The sequence below is a fragment of the Xiphias gladius genome, chromosome 24 (genome assembly GCF_016859285.1).
Source record: "Xiphias gladius isolate SHS-SW01 ecotype Sanya breed wild chromosome 24, ASM1685928v1, whole genome shotgun sequence".
NCBI lineage: Eukaryota > Metazoa > Chordata > Actinopteri > Istiophoriformes > Xiphiidae > Xiphias > Xiphias gladius.
This window is the reverse complement of record NC_053423.1, coordinates 1,244,692-1,262,222: the sequence shown is the minus strand read 5'-3', so window position 1 is coordinate 1,262,222 and position 17,531 is coordinate 1,244,692. Positions and strand designations below refer to the sequence as shown.

Below are 17,531 nucleotides of genomic sequence, written 5' to 3'. Positions count from 1 at the left end.
CCTTGGGCAAGATACTGAACCCCAAAATTGCCCTGATGTATCGTGTGTGAGTGTGTGTGCATACAAAGCGCTTTATGTATAGAAAAGCGCTGTATGATTGTGTTTGAGAATGGGTGAATGTGGCATGTAGTGTAAAGCGCTTTGAGTGGTCAGTAAGACTAGAAAAAGCCCTACATAAGTGCAGTCCGTTCACCATTTGCTGTCCATTTATACCGATTTGAGATAATTAATCACTGTAATATGCTCGTTTACTTGCTACTGCTACCTCGTAACGCTTAGGAAGAAAAGATTGTTGAAGTAATTTTCGAATGCGCAAGTAAATTTTCCACACACATTTGCGCATGTGTATAATTAAAATGACAGAAACGATAGATGCAAAGTTTGGTAGTCAACCTAGCTTCAGTAAATTATGAAATGAATGCAAACAGGCAATATCCGATCCTTTGTGGGACAGAACTCTGTTCCAAGATGTAAGGAGAGATGTCGCTTCCACTTCAGTATCACTCTAATTGATGTCTATTTTTAGCTTTAACCGGTCAAGCACTGCTTGCCCCGCTTGTCCTGCGGTACACCCCGCTGGTCAGGCTGCATTTGAAGGCAAAAGTGTTACTACCTGTTCCAAAGGACCACACTCGAAGAAGGGCAAAAAAAAAAAAGCTATGTCTTGACACAATAATTACAAACGGGGATAGCACACACAGACAGACAGTCTCTCCTCAAAGGCATTCATTCCGTTGCACTCGGTTCGTACGAAAAGTGAAAGTAGTTGTGTGAAGAAAGAAAAAAGACAGCTTTGGACAAGCCCACCCACTTTCACCACATCCAAACACCTGCCCAATCACTGTGTAAAATGGATGGGATTGACGGCTCGTCTGTTTCAGAAAGTTGCAGAAATTGTTAGACACAGCTCCTTCAATTAGGCTGTCAAAGGTTTTCAGATACCTGTAGACACAAACACTTTGTATGAAGCATACTGAGGCTTTTATTTTTTGTTTATCTCCTGCTCTAGCAGGTCCTTAGAGTTCTATATTTTTTTGGAAATGTCATTTCTTTAATGTTTCTGAGTAGCCGAGTTTAAATTCCATCACTCTGATGGCTGAAGAGAATTGCTTTGCTGAAGGAAATATCATATTAATTATCCAGCTCCCTTTTGCTTTCAGAGGGTTATGGAACTCGGCATTTCCACCACACCTCTCTGTTTGGGTGAATGAAACCAGTGTCTAAACTTGCTGAAGCAAATTATTAATATGTAGGATGAAACTATAATGTTAAGGCTATTTTGAAATTATTTAACTGTCTAGAACTTGAAGTTCTAATAAGTTTTCTGGGCTGAAAATGAGATTCAGACATCACTGAGTCAGACATTTTGCTGTTGATCAACCTGAAGAACTGATACAGGGCAAGTTGTAATTACATGACCTCCAAACCATGGTTTGGCCAGCTTAGGTTTGTTGAAAAACCAATGATTGTTTGATAGTTTGATTTGTTTCTGCAACAAAAATGCTGAGAAATGGCTAGAGAATGAATCACTGTACTGTAATTAGCTTTGGGAAGTTACCCACAAGATTGATCGATTCCAATGTCTGTATGGTGATATGTAAAACCACTGCCTGATGTGTTTATAACTGTAACACAGTATAAATAAAATCAGCTATTTTGATATTTGTCCACATGCTGAAGGAGTTACTCTTTCATCGACAGCGGTAAATCAACTGTTAAATCTTCAATACTGAGCAGTGGTTCATGTCATGTTCATGTTTGTCCATTGTGAGCAATGGATCATCAAGGCATCTTGCTTGGTTAATGGTGAGTTTGTAGGTGATGAATGAGGCTTATTTTAGCACATTCCTTTGAGATTCTGGTCCATGTTGACATGATTGCATCACACCATTTTTGCAGATTTGTCAACTGAACATTCATGCTGCCAATCTCCTGTTCTACCACATTGCCCAAACGTGCTCTACTGGACTCAGATCAGGTGACTGGGGAGGCCCCTGAAGTCCAGTGAACTCATTGTCATGTTCATGACACCAGTTTGAGACAACTTTTGCTTTGTGACATGGAGCGTTATCATGCTGGAAGTAGCCTTTAGAAGATGGTAAACTGTTGCCATAAAGGGATTCACATGGTCAGCAACAATACTCTGATAGGCTGCAGCATTCAAACCATGATTGATTGGTATTAAAAGGGCCAAAGTGTGTCAAGGAAAAAACATTCTTATTCTACCATCTGCGTGCCTCAGCAGTTAGCCAGAATTCCTCAGACCAGGCTACGTTTTTCCAGTCTTCAACCGTCCAGTTGTGGTGCAGCCTCAGATTTCTGTTCTTGGCTCACAGGAGAGGAATCTGATGTGGTCTTTTGCTGTTGTAGTCCATCCTCCTCAAGGTTTGACGTGCTGTTCATTCTGAGATGCTTTTCTACTCACCACAGTTGTAAAAAGTATTTATCTGAGTTACCGTAGCCTTTCTGTCAGCTGCCACTGGTCTGACCATTCTCCTCTGACCTCTGTCCACAACAAGGTGTTTATGTCCACAGAGCTGCTTGTTACTGGATGTTACTCTAGAGACTGTTGTGTGTGTGAAAATCCCAGGAGATCAGCAGTTTCAGAAACATTCTAAAACCAGCCCGTCTGGCACCAACAACCATGTCACGGTCGAAGTCACTGAGATCACATTTTTTCCAATTCTGATGTTTGATGTGAACATTAACTGAAGCTCCTGACCTGTTTCTGCATATTATGCATTGCACTTCTGCCATATGATTGGCTGATTAGATAATTGCATAAATAAGCAGGTGTACAGGTGTTCCTAATACAGTGCTTGGTGATTCATATGTTGTGTAGCTACTAAAAAACTATGTTGTAGATTTGACTTTTCACAATATTTACATTTCCTCTGCCATCTCACTAAGTACCAAGCTAACAGGTTAGTGTGATTTCAGACATCTGTATCACTGCGTTAATCGAAATTTCTAGTCTGATTAACAGGTGACTGTTAACTTCTCACCCTCCTGCAGTGATGTACTCCAGGATACTGTGAAATCACTGTTGGGTGTGGTTACAGGTGCAACAGATCACACTTCTGACCACAACCAATCACATCCATAAGCGATGCTGGCTAGAGTTAAAACAGGCTTGCATGTTCCAGCCAGAGATCACTGAAACACTGGTGTTGAGCCTGCTGTGGAAGTTGCTTTTTATGTGGCAGAAAACAGCTTCATCTTTATCCACAATTTTTCCATCCATGGTGTCAAATTTAAAAAAATGCTTACTCAAATGCCTTCTCAGATGGTTTGCTTGATTCTTTCTGGAAACTAGAAATTTTGCAAACACAAGATGAAGACATGGCCTGTTGCAATTACACACTGTGAATCTTGAATTCAAACTGATCATTACAGTTCAAGTATTAATTTTTTCCCCGCATTTAAATGGTGGTTTGAATTTCAAAGAAGAAATGAAAGCCCTAAAGCCCCTGAGGTACTACTATAAGTAGTATTTCCACCAGCCAGCCCTAAGTACTTAAAGCAAAATTCTCACGCATGTAGGTCAGCCAAGAGGGGGCAAGCGTCCTCTAAGCAGTGACATGTCAAATAGATGTAAAAAAAAAAACACAATTGTGTGTCCTGCAAAGTGAACATTCATCAGCAGTTTTCTCCCTGCTTCCTTTCTGGTCATCCTGGTGAATTTCTGCTCTACTTCCTATTTCATAAGCATGTTAAAGGTAGCTGTGTTGGTCCCCACAAATGGTGGGGAATCATCCACATAATATGTTGTACAGCTGGAAATACTCATATCCTACTTCCCTTTAGGTTTATCTACTCATCAGATGGATTATGGGTTCTCTCACTGACGGAGCTCAGACAGTAGTTGTATATGGTTATTATCTGAATCAATTTGTACTTCCACTGGCTAACTGCAGGGGTTTTTCTTGTATACAGAGGGCATCATGGTATTCAGGAAAATTATATTGTAAAATTTGCTAATGAGAGTTATGTCTCTTTTCAGTCAGTTAGATCAATCACATGGACCCATAATACAAATCTTTATGGACTGATGAGATGAGTTGGTTTTTTTTTTTTTAATTTTAGATTTAAAGGTATCCAAAACTAAAGAAATGATAATCTTACCAACACACAGAGACAGTCGTCCAACAGTCATTCATGGCATGAATGTTGAAATCAGCCAGACCCACAAACACTTGAGAAAACACAGATTTGATTATGAAAAAGGCTCAGCAGCGTCTGTACTGCCTATGTAACCTAAACTCATTTTAACTTTTTCATTTATTTGCTGTTTTACTACCCTTTAGGACAAGAACTGATAGCCATGTCTATGGCATATAAAATGATCACCAATCCCACACCTTTAAATACTTTGAGCTAATGCAATCAGGAATGCTTTTTAGATCACCCGCATGTAAAACAAACAGAAGGAAGTTTGGTTTTATTCCAGAAGCAATTACACTCGTCAACAGCCACAGTACAGGAAATGGTCAGTTTACCTTGTGTATAAACTGATAAATACACTTGAACTGCTGACTTGTGCTTTTTAACGTATGTGCCTTTGGTGGTGTTGGACATCAACCATCTATGGTCCGACCACTGTTATGTCTTTGTGTATTTCAACTCTTCCTAATATTTGTATTTTTAAATTGTTTTTATGTGTGTAAATGAATGTCTGTGTTCTATGTTACTTGCCCTTTGAGGGACAAATAAAATATTTTCAAACGAACTGAATTGAATTGAAAGAGCACCAAATGTGTATTAATCCACTGCTGAAAATAGTCCCCAGTAAAGGCACGATTTCCCCATTTGAGCAGCATTTGAAAATACCTGCAGAATCCAGCAGCAGTTTTTTTTTTAGCCTTTAAATCTTTTTTTTTTTTTTTTTTTAAGCTTTATACTTTCAGTGGGGACCATTGGATTTGGCGTGGGGAGCCAGAGATAGGCTAATGAAGTTATAAAATATTGAGAAACAACACAGCTGGTTCGGTATATTAGTGGGATTTGTTGATATAAGAAAAGTATTGAATACACACATAAATGAAGAATGAGAGAGACTTTACCAAGCAAATACCATATTTATTAATCCACACAGCAGTGAAAGTGTTTAGTAATGTCCATGTCTCTATTTTAGTCCTTGAAATACTTCCTGTAAGAACTCATCACAGCTAGAAAACCAGCTATCCCTCATAAAACAACTCAATATCAAAATTAAATATTTCTTTTACAAATACTGACATTAGAAACTTAAATAAACAAATATTATGAAACAAAGTCTGTCCTGATTTCTCCCTGCAGACGGAGCTGTACCACCACCACTGCTTTTATTCAAGCAAATGTCACAGTATTAGGAAAATATCTGCTCTCTGACATGTCAGGATTTAGCTAAAGACAGTCTGCATCTACCATCAGAGTGAAGTTGCAAATACAAAGTGTCTGGGAGCCGCAGGGGAGTATCTGGCTCATCTATCGTGCTGGTTCAACTGCAGGGACACACACAGGGAAGGTTGGTGAGGGGGAACTTTGGATATATTTTAAATAAATCCGAAGAATGAATGAGAACCTACTGTAACAGGAGATGTCGATCGCCTCTGACTGAACTACCTCCTGGGGCGGCTGTGGCTCAGGAGGTAGAGCAGCTCGTCCACTTACAGTCGGTGGTTCAATCCCCGGCTCCTCCAGTCTGTATGTCCATAGTGAAGTGTCAGCGGGCAAGATACTGAACCCCAACCTCCCCCTGATGTATCATCGGTGTGTGTGTGCGTGTGTGTGTGTGTGTGTGTGTAGAAAGCGCAGTATGAATAAAAAAGAGTGGTGTTGGAATGAGTGAATGTGGCATGTAGTGTAAAGTGCTTTGAGTTGTTGATAAGACTATTGAAGTACTATGTAAGTGCATTCCATTTTCCATGCAGTCCATTTAAACATGTCTGCCGAATAAGCTACTGACAGCTGTTATCACCAGAAAACGCTGACCAATCAGAGCTTATTAGGCAGGATCAAGAATGGGGACATTATCCCACTTCATAGCCAGCTAGCTACTGAATATAAAAATGGCCACAAGAATGAATAAGTTTGCAGCTGTATATGCTGCTGCAAGACAACGAAGTAACAACTATTAAATCAACATAATCCTTCAATTTTCATGGGAAACGTAAACTGCTCCCTGTAATCTCTACCAGAGCTTCTATATCAACTAAAAATGACATACAGATATGTCAATCAATACCAAATAGATGATGATGCGCTTTTCCATTGTTTCCTTTGACAGCATGTTGCATTGTTGCATTCATTATACTTCTGTCAGTGTATTAGTTGTTACAAACCGCAAACAGGCCTGTATATCAATATTAGTTGTATTCACAGTCACTTCTGATCATAAACATATCAGTAGCACTATCAGTTTTGCTCATTATCAAGTTAAATTTTTTTTTTTTATCGTTAATGTCTGCATTTATAAATGAGTGTTGCTTACTGGTATCCAGACAACCTTTTTCACATTAACTGGTATGGTTACTGGGTTTAATTGTTTGTATTATTTTGTCCTTACATCTGCTTTATTTCACCCCTTTTCAGAAACCCCACACACACATACTCATACCAAAATGTGAATTCCAGCTTCTAAATGCCTGTACAACTTGTCCAGTCATTTGATCAGCAATGGGGTTTTTACCTGGAACTAATGGATTATCCATGATTTGACCGTTCACTTCTGTGGTAGGTTGTGATTTTCTGGAATTCTCCGGAAAGTGTATGAGAGAAGCCACTGTCAGCCTTCCTCTTACTTTTAGGTAGTTTAAAATTTTAAGTCATGCATTTGTGTGGAGTTTCATGTTTCTTAGTGTTTAATTTTCACAGCTCAGTTACCGTTCCTCCTGAGGCATCCCTCGATGGATGGCAATCGCTGGGAAGTTCTGCTCCACGAGAAGCTGGGCCAGAGCTACACACCGCTGGACAGACTTCACAAAGATCACCACCTGAACAACACAGCAATACAGCCATTCAGCTACTGTTGGCATCTCTATACTCAATTTGTACACCCTTCTTAAGAATTGAGGCCCCAGTATGCTTCAAAAAAATTCTTGTTAGATCATCTAACAGTGTCCGAAACCTCCTTTCTGATAGCAGAATTGGGTTGGTGGTTGCCTCCATCTGATTTTGTAACTTTCCTAGGCAACAACCCACAATTCTGAATTGGGAGGGCTGAATTGTCCTGATGTTGTACAAAATTTACAGGATCAGGCTACTGCTGCTATGTTTGCTGAGCAATGGCAGTTCATGGTCCAGGGTCACAGCCAGATTTCCCAATGTTAGAGCTGATACCACCACAATACTGTCAATGGTGATAGACAGGCATTGGAACAGGCATCCTTTCTCCTGAGAGAACACAAGCTCAGTCTTGTCCAGGTTAAGCTTTAGGTAATGCCCTAACATCAAAATATTTGCCAGGCAAGCCGAAATTCATGTCTCTACTTAGGTGTCAGATGTAGGGAATGAGAAGTACAGTTGGGTGTCATCGGCATATGAGTGGCAGGAGAAGCTCAGGCACTACATCAAGACTACACATACACGCAAAAGGTGATGTAATGGGAAGAGATGAGGATGTAGTCAAGAGGAAATTGCAACTACACTCAGCTGACAGTTGATTAGGAACACCTAGCTAAAACTAATGAAAACAACAGTCCTGCAATAAATCCTCCTTTATGAAGGTTGTAATTTTTGGAGGATGTAGTTTGTGGCTGCATTAGTTGTAGCTAGGTGTACCTAATAAACTGCCAATTGAGTGTTGCAATCTATTCACCAAGGCTGAAAGGAAGGGGCTGAAGGGGAATCAGTGAGGAGCAGCTGTACTGGAATAGGCGTAAAACAACACTTTCTCCTTTATTCATGGTCAAATGACACGTTGTACGTTGTATGCTTCATTTGAAGCTTTAAGGGTTCATATTAACATCCTTGTAATGAATGAACACACACAGCAATCTAAACCCGATGCTGAATTCCCATCAATAGAGAACATAATAGCGACATAATAAAGACTTTTCTGGGTGGGTTTCTTTCTCACCTGGCTGATATAGAACACAGTACCTGATTAAACTCTAGTACGTCCAGGAGGTCAAAGAGCTTTCTGTTTTTCTCATTGTCCTTCAGCTTGACATAGTACTGCTGCAGCCCATGCAGAGTCAGCTTGGTCTCATCGTCCACAAAGATTTCCATCGGCTGAACAGGCAGGAGTTGTAACGGGTTAGGGGGGTTGAGGAGATTGAAGGAAGGACATGGGTGTGGGAATAAGAGAATGTGGAATTGGAGTTCATTAAAGCAGGTCAGGCAGAATATGGCAGTGGGAGGCAAGAGTTTTACAGGACAGACTGAAAGATATATATGACAGTATAAAAATTTGCGGGAAGGGGATGTGGGAAAAAAATGTATCAATAAGTATGGCATCAAGTGACAGTGGGCAAAATCAGAGGTAAGACAGAAAATCATTAAGAAAAAATTCAGAAGATGGAGTGGAGGACAGGTAACGGAGAGGAGACAGAGAGAAGGAAGGTTGTGGGGTAGTTAGGCCCCAAAACACTCATGGAACAACTGCGCACACACACTTTAACATCCAAAAGTCACCAAACTGACTAAATCTGTTCAAGTGCTACTGAGAAGATTAAAATCACTACACCAAAAAATTGATTCCAAAGCTTTTTCTCTTCCAGACAAAATCAGATATCCTGATCACTGTTATCACTTTGGCTGCTCTAAGATTCCATCAGTTCAGGTTCTACACAGGTACCAATGCAGATTCATGAGCCAATGCGCTAATCGCTATCTGCCTCTTTTCAAGAGGTATTTCTAATTTAGGAACAAAATAAGTCATCAAATAAATACAACAAATAAATCTAAAGCTGCTATCTTCTAAGAATGTACAATTGTCAAATGGCATTAAATGACACCAATATTACAATGATTACAGAATATTATTTTCATTATCGATTAATCTTCTGATTACTATCTCGATTAATCAAATAACTGTCGGGTCTATTAAATGTCAGAAAGTAGTGAAAAATGCCAATTACAGCTTACTAAAGCCCAAGGTGAAATATAAAAAGTTGCTTGTTTTATTTAGCCAATAGTCCAAAACCCAAATATATATATGTCCTGTCAGATGTGACAAAGAAAAGAAACAAATTCGCATACTGGAGAATCTGGAACCAGAGAATTTTTGGCATTTAATCAAGTTTCATTAGCTGAATTAATCGCAGCAGCTTTGAATTAGATTTCAAACACTTTACACCTTTGTGTACCCCACATGGTATGACTAGTAATATGTCTGATTAAACCAACAAGCACATAGACAGGGGTGCAAGCACTCAATGCCACTCAACACAAAGCTACATATTATTACCTGGCTAATATGTTAGCAAACAGTTGCCTACTGACAAATCCAGCAGACACAGAGCAATATGATCATTCATTTGGAGTGGTGTTTGTGTCCACCCAGTGAATGTAAGTCCAATATCGATTCTCTTGGTTTTGTCTTCACCAACTCCTGAGAAGAATATCTGGCTCTTTAACTGCTAAATGCTCCACTAGGTTCACCAGCTAGTCTCTAATTTTGTCTTTCTGCTGTTTGGAGCTCGGCAGGCAGTACAGTGGGTTTATCAAAGCTTTTTCTGAGCTACCTGAAATTGCTGGAAATGAGGATGACTGAACCACAACAGTACATTTTCACACACTGGCTCTAGAGTCTACCAGTAAGCAAAGCCTGTATGATAACTCTCAGAGCATAATTTATGCACTCCATTCAATTGGCTGATTTCTGTCTACCCAAGCAAGCAGTGCTAAAAAGGCTCGTTAAAACCATGAAGTAGAAGTACAATGTGTTTTTATCTATGTGACACAGTTGCCAGTGAATCAAAACACTGCTTTTCCAACTTTTCCTTTTCCGACCTACAGTATTAATGCATAACACTGTAGTTTGAAATGGTAATTTCTTGTTTCTTCACATTTTAACACATGTATTAACTTCCAACACAAGCCTCGCATTTTTCCATTACCTGGATACTATGTGATGAATAATATACTTTAGAAGCCCCAGGGGCAGCTTCCAGCTTCTGTCTGTCATCCTACAAGCTTAACTCTGTTCGTTTGGGGCTATTTGTCTTTATATTTTCTTAATTTGATTTTTCCTCCACTGAGGGATTAGTGTGTTTCAAATTAAAGCTCAGAGAGCACCCTGTGTATTGTCTACATATTTATCAAATACATACACCGTGAACAGAGACTTGAGAAAGTAGAAGGGCGGACAGCAGGGGTTGAGAGCTCATTTTTGCCTCGTGGGTTTATCCAGCCCTAGTCCTAGATTGCTGCAGTATAGAGGCGAGCACAAGCAATCTGAGGAATGTTTGGAATAAGTGTCATTTTGAACATCCAGTTGCCCAATGCATGTATAAAACATTTCTAAATAGTGAAGTTTTAGCTTAAAAGTAAGATGTAAACATACTTTTGATTTGCATTTCTATGAGGTATAAAAAACAAAAATAAATTCTTTATTTATAAATTTTTATGTGTGTTCATAATTGTAATTGTAGAATCCTCTGTATCTCTGCTACACTTCACTACACTACATATTTCTATCATTTCAAAACAAGAATAAAAGAAACTGGAAGTTTCTTTTAAAAATAAAATTATATTGGCTATTGCTGAGTAATGCATCACTGAGAAAATGTAAGGAATGTAAGGATTAATTTGATTGAACAATGGGATGTAAATTAAATCCTTAAATCTGAGTTATCATGTGATGACTTGAGAGCTACTCTCAAAGGTTCCTCCTAAACTCCATTTTAAGTAGGAGAGTCACTTGATAAATGTGTTTTTCTAGAAGTACTTTTGGAGAAGAAATTTTATCAACTCTAAGTTGGCTCTTTAGTGCATTCCTAATTGAGTAAAAGTCTGATACGTAAGGGCCCTGGTCTTAGATATAGGCTCATAGTTGAATCTTGCCATGTAAGTACCAAAGAGGTAAACCTACAGCCCACAATAGTTCCTGATCTTGAAGCCAAGGAAGTGCAGTGATGCCAATTTCTGAAATCTGGTCTCAAAGCTGCAGTATGTAAACTGTCAACACTAAAACACAACTCCAACAAATACATGGCATTCATACCACACTAACAGACTGTGTCTGTGATTGATTAGCAGAAGGCCTGACACTACCTTTTCAATAATTTGGAGCTTTTATGGTTTGTAAACTATTTGCTATAGATGTATGGCTGTGTGGCTAGCTCAAGACCAGGCAGGTGGTTACAAAGCAGTGAACTCACTGCCTCAGCAATGGAGGCAGTAAGAACAAGAGTGTAGATACATGTTGAAAAAGGTAAGGATTTTCAACTGCAGGTTACATGTTTTCTCTATTGCTTCTTTGATATCACTGATTCTGACTAAATGTTTGCTGGGTTGGGAACTTCACAATAAGACCAGATGTTGCATAATATAGCTTTAAGTCAGGGTGAACTAAAGTCAAGTTGCATGTTGCAGGCTGTGTCAGAGGAAAGGGACTGGCCAGTCATATCAGTAAAGGACTATGACATGACAGTTTCCACTCATTCCACACGCACTGAAGGGGCTGCTTGGAATAAAACTTATTTCTTTCTCATAACTTGGATTCATGGATGTCAGGGCAACATGTACTCTGTTGTTACAGCAGGCATGGCACAACAGGGGGAGGAGTAGTAGAGGAGCAAGAGCAGGCATGGTAGATGCAAGTGGGAAGTCCTATTTACATCTTGCATGAACTTTCTGCAGACTGGACGGATCTCTTTACTCAGCGTGGCGCTGAACATCATGACCTGCTTCTCATGGGGAGTCATACGGAAAATCTCCTGGACGTCTCTGCGCATGTCTAAAAAAGAGAGCGGTGACTCAGATCAGTCTTAACACAGTCATACAAACTGATCTGGCAGTGAATAAGGAATAAAAGATTATGAATTAAAGGAAAGCTCCATCCTTGGTTAACTTTACGTTTTCAGACATCAGTTAGTTATAGCTATTTACATAGCTATAACAAAATAACTACTGTGGAGTCCAAAAGTCTGAGACCCATATTTTATGTTATAATATATAAAAAATATAATATATAAAATATACTACAACAGTAGCTAATTTGATGGTGTATCGTCTCTCCTTTAACCTGTCTTGCTTCTTCTAATTTGGTTTATGACTTACTACATTTCCCAGAATGCCTCTAAAAAATAAACAAACAAAAAAGGCGCGGACTTCTGGCTTTAATGAAAATGGTTAAGTATTTTGGAAAATATGCTTGATTGCTTTATTTCCAAAGCAATTATATTAATAATAATTATAATAATTTGCTAAATCTCATTATATATTGTCATATTGTCCAACTCTACCCTGAGTAGTGTCTGCAGAGTTAGATTTTAGGCTTCACACAGCCACTACAGCCTTCATCAATCAAACTGAGGGGCAGCCTGTACAAGGATGGGGATCAATAGCAATTTATCAATTCTAAATCATATCTTTTCGGGTAGTTTGTTCGGTTGGGATTGAACTCACCTTATTTATATAAAATACTGTTTTTATTTCACTCAGTATCATACCTAAACCACAGAGATTCTACTGTCTGGGTCTAGGGATTCCACAACATATTTTTCACTGCTCTGACACTCATTAACCCTTTCCTAGCTACTTTTTCCTTTTGCTGCAAGGGAAAACAGCGTTTGCTCGTCAATTAGGGGCTGTACTACAGCTGTAAAAGCTGTAGAAGCTTAAGTAAAAACAACACAGTGGAAAACTAGATTGACCTCATCTTGCAATATTAAGGAAAGGGATAAAAAAAATTCCTGGATCTGCCCCTTTAACTGGAAATTAATAGGTTCTTCCCAGGCTCATGCCCTATCCTTCCACCAAGTTTGGTGCAAATCAGTTCAGAAATTTACGTAATCCTGCTGACATATAAACAAACCAACTAACAGACACGGGTGAAAAAGTAACCTCCTTGGTGGAGGTGATAATATTATTTTACTGTATCAGCTAAATAAATAATTTTTCTGCATGAATGATGCACTTACCGTTACCTGAATGCGAAATTGTTGTTGCACTGCTGCAGGTCAAAGAATACGGTGCAACACTGCAGACAGACTGAGACGGATCACTCGTCCTTCTCAAGTTATCAAAAACACGTTCTTACTTAAGCATGTTGGACAGCAGATTAATATTTAAGCAGAGGACTTGTTCTCCTTTTTGTTGTGAATACCTTCCAGCAAATATTTCATTTTTCAGTTGTTTTGTTGACTTTATTCAAGTGTATCCAAACTTTGAAACATTTTAGTGACCCACCATGTTCAGTCAGTCACTCTTGTTAACAACTGTGTCATTGAGTTAGCATGTGTTTGTATGTCAACAGTGTACTTTTCTTTGCAGATGATTGTAATTTCAGAAAAGAGATGATCAAAGACAGATTGGAAATGAAAGATTTCTGATCTGGCAGTGGAGCATAATGAATCCAGGTATCTTACCAAATTGGAACCACATCCAAAATGGAATTGGCTATTGGAACCCATACCCAGGCCTGCATGCAGTATGACAGCCAAACCCCTTAATGTGAAGCTTAATGTGTGAGAGTGTAATGTGAAGGAGCATCAGCAGTCCCTTAACACAGCTCCAATACGGCTGAAAGCGATCAGTAAACAGTAAAATAAGGGTGATATCTGAAAGTACAGACAGGATTGAAACTAAACTCCAAACCACAGAGATTAAGGCAGAAGCTCCAGTTAGCTAAAGAGCACAGCTAAAGTAATGAGATCTGAGATTGCCTTATATCCTGCCATGATCTTCATGACAAAAGAACATATATGCTCACAGTGTTAGTAGTTTGCCATCAAGAATGCTAACAGAAGTTTAAAAAAAAAAAAAAAAAAAAACTGTTTTGCCTCATTAATATGCAAATGTTTGCAGAAAAGTGTTCCAAAAATTTAATCAGATCATTTACTTCATATGGGGTACCTGTAGTGTAAGTTTGAAATTTCTACTATGAAATTTTTTTTCATGTTCATACGAAAAATCAGTTTCCTTCTAATTGTGCTATTTAGTTAGTTAATAAGCAAAGATAATTTTATACCAACATGTTTCCGTGCATGCGAAGTACCCGGTATTAATTTGAACTTCTTAGTTTAAATGTAAAAATTTTCAAACCAGACGGGGCCGGTCTAATGAATTTTACCACTAGGTTCACACTTGACTCAGCAGACGATCTTGAGTGGAACGTAATTAGACTGAGCGCGCCAATGAATGAGAGAGTAGCAACTCTAGTCCTCTTGGTGGTAAGCTAAGCTGGTTTGGCAGCCACCAATAAACACTAAATTAAACGCTGAAGAGGTGAGTGAAGCGGCACCACAAGCAGCAGGACAACTGAGTGACATATTGTGTTTTAATCCTCAACATCAACTTAACTTTTCTTCTTCTAAAAACCAAAATAATAAATAAAATAAGACTTTGTCCTAGTGCAACTTGAGAAACTGTTTATAAAGAGCAAATGGCATGAATGGGTAGGCTACTCAAAGGGTGCAATCAGACTCGAAACTGTAAACATCAAGTATCGGTCAAAACTGAATGTCCGGCTACAGCAAAGCTCAACTCAAGGAATGCTTTAGGCTTACAGCTTGTCCCCCTTTCGCTGTGTGGCCCATCTGTGCAGCAACGGATGCATGCTATTTTTGCAGATGACCATGCAAATTAGATGAATTTCCAGTTTTTGCCATGATTTTCTTCCTGCGGTGTTTTCATGTTGCCTCGTCTACGATTGTTGGCTCACTTCTTTCGTCACCTTCAAGTTGTTAAGTTTTAGTTTTCTTTGAGACTAAGGCTGCGATGTCTCCTTGTCATCACCCCGAAAAACACATGAACTTTCTAGTAAACAGACACAACGTGCGCTGTGTGTATCTTCCCCCCTCCCTCTACTGTAATTTGATCTCTTTCATGTTGCCAGCCTTGGCTTGGCAGTATATTGCGCACAGCTCATCCGACACTAGTGTCTCTGTTAGTCTGTTTATAAACAAATATAATATTATGTTAATCACATTGTTATATTGCTTATTATTAATGCAATACAAGTTGGATTTAGTACTGTGATCCCATTGACACAGGTTACTGTTTTATTTGCCATAGCCTGTAATTATGACAAATGTCAGTTCAGCCAGTTAGCATAAAAATCAAACTGGTTTAAGCTCCTACACCAGACTTGACCGGCAAAACCAGAAATTGACCAATCTGTAGTTACAACAATTTATGGGAAATCAGTGTTCCCTTATTAATGTATTAATTTAGGCAGAAAGGTTTTGCAACATCTACACAGATCATCTATACCATATCGAGTACCAGTTGTGTAAGTATAAAGTTTCTACCATGTATCGTCCTTGAGTTCTTGTTGTTGGTATGTTTCCTGCATACCATGTACCATGGGGGTTGGACATAAAGACAAAATGTTGTGTTTATTCACTGGCACAGCTGTACAGACAGGGAGGAGACCATCACAGATTGGCCGTGGTCGGCCCCGCTACCTAGCAGGAAAGTGGTCAAACTGTCTCTCAAAGTGCCTGCTCTACAGTGGACTTCTCTCTGTTTAATGTTATTCTGATGACGACATTTTATGTTTATCACTTGTTTGTTGGATGGCTAAAAAAATGTATTCTGCTGCCAAATCAAAATTTGCATCAGCACTAAAAATATCTTGACCTGGTGTAATATCAAATGTATAGTAATTCCGGGTAACTGTCAATTAGAAAAAGAAAAAAATGGACAGAGAAATGCAGGGAACATCATCAGTTCCTTGGTTTTGTAATAATGCTGTCAAGTATTTTAGATGGATTTTCCCTTTAAATGTATCAAGGGCTATGGGAGGGCATAGTTACCTACCAAGCTGCTCGAGCATCTTGTCACACTCATCCAGGATGAAATGTTTGATGTGACGCAGGTTGAGTGTCTTGTTGCGTGTCAATGCCAGGATCCTGCCCGGTGTTCCCAGTCCTTCTTCAGCACTTCTTCATCTTTCTTCATAGAAAGCCCTCCAAAGAACACTGCCACCTGCAGTGGGACACACACATATCCTCCATGCTGTGAGACAGTCAAGATTTGGGCTTTAGGGAAGAATCAGGAAAGTGTTTTACCGTGACAGTGGGCATGTACTTTGAAAATCTCTCATATTCCTTGCTGATTTGAAAGGCCAGCTCTCTGGTATGGCACATCGCCAAGACAGACACCTGGAGCAAAACAACAACAGTTACGATCAAGTTCTTCTCATGACTTTCAATTCAAAATGGGTTACTTCGACAGCACAACAAATTAATGGATTTTAATGATAATTTCTACACAACTACTGAGCTCCTTGTAGAAGCAAGTCAGAATGTATAAAAATTACAGGGTTTGGCATTGTTTGTGGTCAAAATAGGTGAGGTGGCCTACTCACTCTGTCTTCTCCATCATTTACTCTCTACAAGTCTGCGTGTCCACATGCAGCAGTGCTACTTGCAAATATGTCCCCCATTTTTTTTTTAGTTGGTTTGTTTTGTTCTTTAAAATCATCAGTGAGTATCGTGTGAAAAACCAGAAGGGAGTGTGAATAGGTGTGTGTGTGTGTGTGTGTGTGTGTGTGTGTGTGTGTGTGTGTGTGTGTGTGTGTGTGTGTGTGTGCATCTGCGTGCTGGAAAGTGAGACAGTGGTTAGAGTGGCTCTCGTAATCACAACAACACAGGATGGGGACAATTCTGCCTCGGATGTCATCTACCTGTGTCACTCACTTTGCCCTTTGCTGAGAATGAACTATCGATTATTTTTCAAAAGAAGAGATAATTTAGACCCTCTCTGGCTACTACAGTCCCAAATTTCTGATGAGGACAATTCAGACGAGGAATCAGCAGGTGAGAAAGAAACACCATGTATTGTATCTACTGTGTTCAGTGTGGCCCAACATTTGCAAGGAAAATTAAGTTTGCCAACTAGACCACAAACTTTAAACATGAAACACTCCTAAAGCACAACAGCATGAAGCATTTATCAGTAATACAGTTAAGATGGAAAAAATCTGAATGTGTTGTATTGCATGTCGATTTAAGTGGTGCTCCTAAATTTTGTGCTGCTGCTCCTAAAATTTTCAGTACGGAGCAATAGTGCTACTACCGGAAAAAGTTAGTCTGGAGGCCTGCAAGGGTCTGCGCAGACCCAGTGCAGACCTCCTGGTGCAGCCCAAAATTTGAGTCAGCATGGACTGTCCGCACTGCGCCAGACATGTAAACTGGACACCCATTTCATGCACTGTATGTGCAGTCAGGTCCATAAGTTTTTGGACAGTAACACAATTTTTGTAATTTTGCCTCTGTACACCATCACAATGGATTTACAAGTAAGACACCAGATGTGATTGAAGTGTAGACTTTCACCTTTAATTCAAGGGGTTTAACAAAAATATTACATCAACTGTTTAGGAATCACAGCCATTTCTATGAAGACCCTCCATTTTGAGAGGCTGAAAAGTAATT

General features: G+C 39.3%; 1 protein-coding gene across 1 annotated transcript; it reads right to left on the bottom strand.

Moving 5' to 3' along the window:
* Window positions 1-5,079: 5,079 nt before the first annotated feature.
* ddx39b (DEAD (Asp-Glu-Ala-Asp) box polypeptide 39B) lies at window positions 5,080-16,492 on the bottom strand. The gene is given in 8 exon segments (XM_040122020.1): window positions 5,080-5,483; window positions 5,568-5,683; window positions 6,865-6,974; window positions 8,083-8,214; window positions 11,766-11,884; window positions 15,913-16,023; window positions 16,026-16,080; window positions 16,164-16,492. Coding segments are annotated over 8 exon segments (738 nt in total). The 5' UTR covers window positions 16,242-16,492; the 3' UTR covers window positions 5,080-5,466.
* Between the last annotated feature and the right edge of the window lie 1,039 nt (window positions 16,493-17,531).